This window comes from Orycteropus afer, unplaced genomic scaffold (assembly GCF_000298275.1).
Source record: "Orycteropus afer afer isolate SDZICR_OR568_19922 unplaced genomic scaffold, OryAfe1.0 scaffold00114, whole genome shotgun sequence".
NCBI lineage: Eukaryota > Metazoa > Chordata > Mammalia > Tubulidentata > Orycteropodidae > Orycteropus > Orycteropus afer.
In genome coordinates, this window is record NW_006921701.1 from 2,827,543 (window position 1) to 2,835,136 (window position 7,594).

At 42.4% G+C, this 7,594-nt stretch overlaps 1 protein-coding gene across 1 annotated transcript in view; it reads right to left on the reverse strand.

The window, feature by feature from the left end:
- The window catches only part of CD80 (CD80 molecule), a 39,310-nt gene extending 35,498 nt beyond the window's left edge, over positions 1–3,812 (reverse strand). Inside the window, exon 1 of the mRNA XM_007943922.1 lies at positions 3,713–3,812. Coding sequence (XP_007942113.1) covers positions 3,713–3,812 — 100 coding nt within the window. The remainder of the gene's footprint in view (positions 1–3,712) is intronic.
- Between the last annotated feature and the right edge of the window lie 3,782 nt (positions 3,813–7,594).

Genomic DNA, 7,594 nt, shown 5'->3' on the forward strand with positions numbered 1-7,594 from the left:
GGGTTTCCGAGGCAGTATCACTATGGAAGTAGGATTGCCCAACCTTCCTTCCGAGGAGTGGCTGGTGGGTTTGAACTGCCAGCCGTCTGGTTAGCAGTCAAGTGTCTTAGCCACTATGCTACCAGAGCTCCGTCATGTCTAATCTAATATATGACAAGGGATGCTAAAACTTATAGAAAACTTCAACACCTCAACAACAAAAAGGCAAACAATCCTATTAAGAAATGGGCACAGGGCATGAACAGACACTTCACCAAAGGAAACATACAAGCGGCCAGAAAATGTGAAGAAATGGTCACGATCATTAGCCATTGTTATTGATGTTGTTATGTGCCGTCAGCCTTCTGGTTAGCAGTCAAGTGCCTTAGGCACTATGCTAATGATTAGAGAGATGCAAATTAAAGCAACAATGAGATATCATCTCACCCAAGCAGTAACAGCAAAGTTCAAAAACCCAAGAAACAACATATGCTGGTGAGGGTGTGGAGAGATTGGAATTCTCTTAAACTACTGGTGGGATTGTAAAATGGTACAAGTACTGTGGAAATGATATGGTGCTTCCTTAACAAGTTTGAAATAGAAGTATCATATGATCCAGCAATCTCACTACTAGGTATATATACTAGAGAAATAAAAGTTAGAACACAGATAGATATATGAACACCCCGTGTTCACTGCAGCATTATTCCCAATAGCAAAAAGATGGAAACAAGCTTAAGTGCCCATCAGTGGATGAATGGATACAGTATGGTATATATATAGTACATACAGACAGTGACATACTACACAATGTTACAGAATAACAAAAAATCCATGAAAAACCTCATAGCATGGATGAACCTGGAGGACATTATATTGAGTGAAATAAGTCAAACACAAAAGGTCAAATATTGTATGAGACCACTACTATAAAAAGTCAAGAAAAGGTTTACACACAGAAAGAAATAGTCTTTGATGGTTACCAGGGATGGGAGACGAAGGGAGGTAAGTCACTAACTAAAGACTAGATATGTATTAACTTAGGTGAAAGGAAAGGCAATATACAATAAGGAGGAGGGCAGCACAGCATGACAGATGGCAAAGGAAATCACTGGGAGGCACACAAGTGTAAAAGAGAGCAGAGGTAACTACTATCACACACACACTCCTGAAATAATAGTTATAAACAATGTTTATGAGTAGATACATAGGTAGACATGCAAGCTGGACAGATGTGAGAAGGCAAATAGGAGCATACCCACAAGTTTGGCAGAGGATATTTCTACACATAAGTATGTATGAGTGGAAACTACATCCAAAAATATTGTAGAACATACAGGAGGCAAAGTTCTGAAAACTTCTTATCTATCACCAAACACCTTGAGGGAATGAGCATTGGGCTTGGGGAATTAGGACCACAATCTCGAGGGACATCTAGGTCAATTGGCATAACATATCCACAAAACCAGTGTTCTACTGGGAACACTGCTGACCTTTCCCTTTGTAGCCAGGTAGTTAACCACTGGGAAGCAGCATCTGGGGTCTTAAAAGCTTGCAAGCAGCCATCTAAGAAGTAACCATTGTTCTCTCCTTGTCTGGAGCAAAGAAGAGTGAAGAAAATCAAAGACTCAAGGAAAATATTAGTCCAAAGGGGTAATAGGCCATTGCAAGTCACAGCCTCCACTACCCTGAGCCCAGAAGAATGAGATGATGCCCAGCTACTGCTATTGACTGTTCTGATCAGGATCACAATATTTTCTTTCACTCCTGGACAGAGAGGGAGAAAACAATATAGAACAAAATTCAAAATTGTAAAAAAGGCCAGACTTACTCCTCTGATAGAGACTGGTAGTAACCCGGGGACTGTGGCCCTTTGATACCCTCAAGCTTGGAAATGAACCCATCCTCAAGGAACAACTTTCAGTCAAATAATAGACCTATAAAGTGAATGATAACATTGGGAAGGAACGTAATCCTCAATATAATCAACTATACTAGAGCAAAAGGGCAGCATTTACCTAAAAACAAGCTCAGAGGCAGGAGGAGGGGCAGCAAAGAAGGATGAATGGAAACAGGGAACCCAGGGAGGAAATGGGAAAAATGCTGTTACAGTGAGGGATTGCTACTAATGTTATGAAACAAAATGTGTATGAATTGTTGAATGGAAAGCTAATTTGCTCTGTAAACTCCCCAAAACCACAATAAAGAGAAAAAATAAAAGAAAACAAGCAGCTTTTAAGACAAAGACCTTTGCTCGTTGGGTCATTGCAGGCTATCAAACTGTGCTACAGCCAAAGGGTTCCTCTGTTTTGGGGAAACCAGGAGGTCTGCAGCTTAGGGGAATCACCTTTCTGTTTTGGACTTTAAAAAAGGATACCCTCCTTCTTTAGGGGGCAGTGAGTTTATGTTAATGAGAGGGAAACAACTCAGAAGAAGAGGATGAGAATGGTTACAGAACTCAAAGAATGTAATCAATGTCACTAAGGAAGGTTGGGCAATCCTACTTCCGTAGTGATACTGCCTCGGAAACCCAAGGAGGGGTCGCTATGAGTCGGGGCTGACTCGACGGCACATAACAACAACAACAACAAATTTTACATGAAGAAACTATTGAATCAGTGCATGTTTCACTGTATATATTCTCAATATCAACAAAATAGATAAAATTAAATAATAATAGAAAAGAATACTATCCTGTCAGCATGGTGCACCATCCTTCCTGAGATTCCTCTAAGTCTGGCAGATCCTTAAGACCACCAGTGCTGGAATAAAAGTCCCTATAGAAGGGAAACACTCCTGAAATACAGTAAATGCAGTCTACTAAAAATAACTAGAAATATAATTTTGTCCTAAATTTGATACCACTAAATGTCAGATGCTGGTATTGACAAAGAATATCAGCACCCAAACACATAACCAACAGATATTAAGAGAAAAATTCATATTAAGAAAATGATGTTCAGAAAGCACATGTGGCAAAATGTTAATAATCAGTGCATCTAGGTCACTATTCTTTCAACTTCACTCTTGGCTTGAAATTTTTCAAAAGAAAAATTTGAGAGATAGCTAAAAAAAGAAAATTATGTTCCACAGCTCCTTTTTTCTCCCTTCAATTTAGAAAGATCATCATTGTTCAATTTTATAGGCAGAACACTTAGCTGAGCTGCTTCATACACATAGCTTGGGAATCAAAGCGCTAGGCCAACACCCTTGTTGTTGTGTGCATTTGAGCAGATTGTGACTCATAGAAACCCTGTAGGCCAAAATAGAACTGTCTCATAGGGTTTCCATGGCTATAACATTTATGGAAGCAAATTACATTTTCTCCCATGGAGTGGCTGGCTGGCGGGTTCAAACTGCTGACCTGTCCCTTTGTAGCATATACTTAACCACCGCACAACAACACCTTGAGCAAATCCAAATGTAAATGAGCACCTACTTTGACCGGAAGAGAACGCAACTCTGAGCTGATCTTCTGAATCTGCTTTATGGGTTTTTTAAAAATAACACTGGCCTGCCCTGTCTTTAAGATCTGGGTTCTTGGGTTAACTTGGTGACTTACTTGCTTTAACCTTTCTGGGCTTCAGTTTTCTCATGCCTAAAATGGACTGGAAACACCCTGAAGATCCCTTTTTGTTCACAAGGTGACAGAAGCAGGCAGCATTGGAAACATCATCTCCTTTCTCTTAACCCTGTAACGGTAGACTTAGGTACATTCCTGAAAGTTGCTTACCTGAACAGAAGTGAAAAAGACCAGCCAACACTAAGAGGTGAAAGAGCTTGAAGTGTGGCCAATGGGGTGGCAGTGTTCCCCACATCAGTGTGTGAGCCATCGCTTCAGATACTTAGGAGTGAAAGGAAAGCAAATCAGTTAGAGCCGAGTAAGACCTGGGCACCTCCCAGACCTCCCACACAGGCAAGGGCAGAAGACAATTCAACTGTCCCCCATCAAGAATTCTCCAGTGACATTTGCAAAATACATGGATTAGTAGCTAGATAGTGTATCTGAAGGAAGATTGGGCAATCTACTTCTGTAGTGATATCACCTCAGAAACCCAAAGAGGGGTCACTATGAATCAGATCCAACTCAGTGGTAGTGAGTTTTAGAGTGTATCTGAGTCTCCAAACCCCTGCATGCAAAAGGTTGTAAACTTATTTTAATAATCTAGAAAGGAAAAATAAATGTATGTAAAAGCCACTCAGGATGGAGGGTCTACCTACCATGGGTTGTAAACTTCCCTAGTTGCCTGCCTGAAATGAGTAGGAGACCTTTAAACCCAGTCATGACCATGAGGGAAAAGCAAAGGTAGGCTGAATTCTGTTGGAAGGTGGCCTTGCCTTGTAGTGTTGGGAGAACCAGCAACGGCTCTTCTGTGGAATGTCTCTCATTCAAGAGAGACTGTTGAAAACACGGAGAGCTGTAAGCACACTCCATATCAGTTAGCCAACTCAAGAAAGTTCAGATCCCCTTCAGAACATACCAAGAAATACAGAGCAACCAGGGAGGCCATATTCTGTATAAGGCAGGCCTTAAGTGGGAAAACAACTTCCTTCTTAACAGACCCAACAACGGCACATAACAACAACAACACTTAACATATTAACATAGGAAGCCAAGTATCTTGGTTCTTAAACGGCACTTAACATTTTAAATGCAGACAACCCAAATCAACAGAAAGTCTGTCAGTAAAAGGGGATAAAAAAGGACACGCTCTGCAAAATTACTTATTTATATTATATACTATAATGTGAAGAAGTTGATTTTTTCTTTCAGTAAATATATCAAACTTTAGGAAGAAAATGAAACTTGCTCAAAATGGTTCTCTCTGGCTGCTACTATAGACTTAGTCCCGTGGTGCTGCTCAGAAGGTGTTTGGAGCTCCTCTTTGGGAACCCTTCCTCCCCCAGAGCCAGGTGTCCAGTCACACCAGATTATTTCATTAGCCACACTCCATTTTAACCAAGATTAGCTTGAATACACTTCTTCACAAGAATTTTAGTGGCTTAAAAACTCAATTTAGCCTACAAAATTCCTATTTGTAACCATCTAGGAAACTGAAAAGAAATGGACCACACCTCTGATAGTGATTTAGTGATTTTCCAAATTTTTTGGGAAGCTGCAGTCTCCCTGGAAATAAGAAACCCTGAGAAGCCTCCTTTCAGGGCCAGTATTTGCATGGGGTATGGGGGTTTGGGGCATGGGGGAGGGAGGGTGGACAGTGGCTGGTTCAGCAGGGGAACTCTGACCTTCCATATAGGAGGCTTGAGTTTGAGTCCTGGCAATACATCTCCTGGGCAGCCACCACACATCTGTCAGTCAGTGGAGGCTTGCATGTTGCTAGGATGCTAAACAGGTTTCAGTGGAGCTTCCAGACTAAGCTAAACTAAGGAGAAAGGCCTGGTGATCTATTTTTGAAAAACCAGCCAAAGAAAATCACAACGGTCCTATCTGCTGTGCATGGGGGGTACCCATGAGTAGGGCTGTCCCGATGGCTGCTAACAACATTCCTCTCAGAGGCAGTAGTGAGGGTGTGTTTGTTTAAAAAGAAGTCAGGTTGTTAGTAGCAAGTTATACCAAGTTATCTGATACTAAGATAACAGTAAAGGTACTTACAGTACTTGAAGAAAAAGTTCTCTTTTTCTTTTGTGATAAAAATCAAAGGGTGAGACTCCGTTTCTGTGGTGTTCTTTTCTTGCTGCCTCCAAAATAATGGCAAACCACTCAGCTTTTCAGGGACTGATATGTCAAAGGGGTGGTATTTCCTCTTACAACTTCCTTTTTTATTTGGTAGAGAATCTGAGTCTTCTTCACCTAGAAATACGTAAGTCAATGCAGGAATGGCTTTAGTTTTAGAAATGTGGTTTGAGGAAGCTAATTCTGCCTGCCCCTTTCTATCAGTCACCTCCTTGGCGGGTGTGGCCTGCGGAAACCACACTTCGTTCCTCCTTCATAATTATGCAAAAAGAAAAACTGAGCATTGTGCTTTGGGCAGCCTTGGGGAGAGGGCAGAATGGTGCCTCTGAAGTGGGAGACCCAGGACAGTTGGCTTTGCCTGGCAGCGTGGAACGTGACTTTTACATTTCTGGCTGGCTGTTTCGGTACTAGTTTCATTTTGCTTTAGCATCAGATTTACTCTCCTTAGTCATTTTCCCCACTGCAGGAGTAGGCCATAGATCCCACAGGGAGTGAACACTTTTTTGGAGAACACTCAGCTCACAAGGACACCCTCACCTGCACTCCCCACTCTTCCCCACCTTCACAGGGTGGGCTCTTGGCCGCCATGTTGGACATGTATCCCAGTCACTTTAATCATGGTAGAGTGGGCCTCAGGTGAGCACAATGATAGCACCAAGGGGTGGGGTTGGGAAAAGTGTAGTCTCCTCACTCCATAATCTCCATCTCATGCCTCCAAGCCCCTGCAGCAAACATAGGTGTAAAATAAATCCTCTCATCCTCTATCTCCTACATTTCCAACCAGCTCACCATCCTTGTGCTCCTCCTATACAGAATAATTCTGGAGTATGCGTTGGGTATACTCAGCAGTATACTCAGCAGCTCTGACCCTGCTGGACCAGTTGACCAGTTTTGCACAGGTTTAACCTAACAATACCTTGCCTGTGTGCTTGTGGCCCTGGGACTTCTCTATTGCCTTGGCATAGGATATACTTGGAAGCCCTGAAGCATGTGCGTCCTGGATGTATGGGGACATTAAGGTCTGTGGGGCTGTCCTTGACCAATGTGAATTGGGAGTTGATAGAGAAATCCCTTCTCCTTTTTCCTTCCAAAGGGAGAGTTCTGAGACACATTTCATGAGTCCCCTCCCCCCTCCTGACACGTCCCCCCTAAAAAGTCCATGGGATCAAGTACATTTGCCTCTGTTGTTGTTGTTTTTGTTATGTGCCATCGAGTCGGACCCAACTCATAGCGACCCCTCCTTGGGTTTCAGAGGTGGTATCACTACTGATACCCCCATCTTCCTTCCAAGGAGTGGCTGGTGGGTTTGAACCGCCAGCCTTCTGGTTTGCAGTCAAGTGCCTTAGGCACTATGCTACCAGAGCTCCCAGTTGACTCTAGCAGTGGCTAACTTGTTTAGGTATCTGTGCACTAGCTTTCCCTTCTTCCCTGTTTCACAACCCTTGCCCTGCACTCCTGGGCTCACATTCTCAAATAAGCTAATCCACTCAGGATTTTGTCTCTGTCTCTTCTTTCCAGGGAATCGTGGCCTGATAGCAGGAAGATTCATATGTTAGGTATACAATGGTTTTCCTTTTAAAATAAGTTTGTAGAAGTAGAAAGATTAGCCAATTTAGAAGGGCAGGGGGTGGGGGATAGATGTAGCATAAGAGTATGGCAAATATTGTGACTATGTTATAGAAATGTCTGCAATTTTGGTTTATAGCTTTTAGAAAGCAAATTTTCCTTGCCAAAGTCATAGTTTAAGCTGCTCTCCATCAGTGTTAACAAAGGCACTCAGATCTCTTTAAATAATAAGCTGGTAGAGAAGAATGATAGTGTGAGGCCTGCAGGTATCACAGGTAGGGAGGAATGAAGGAGAGGAAAGAATAAGGGTTTTTCCCACTTCATGATTGTACTTAGGCTGTAATCAGGCCTGTG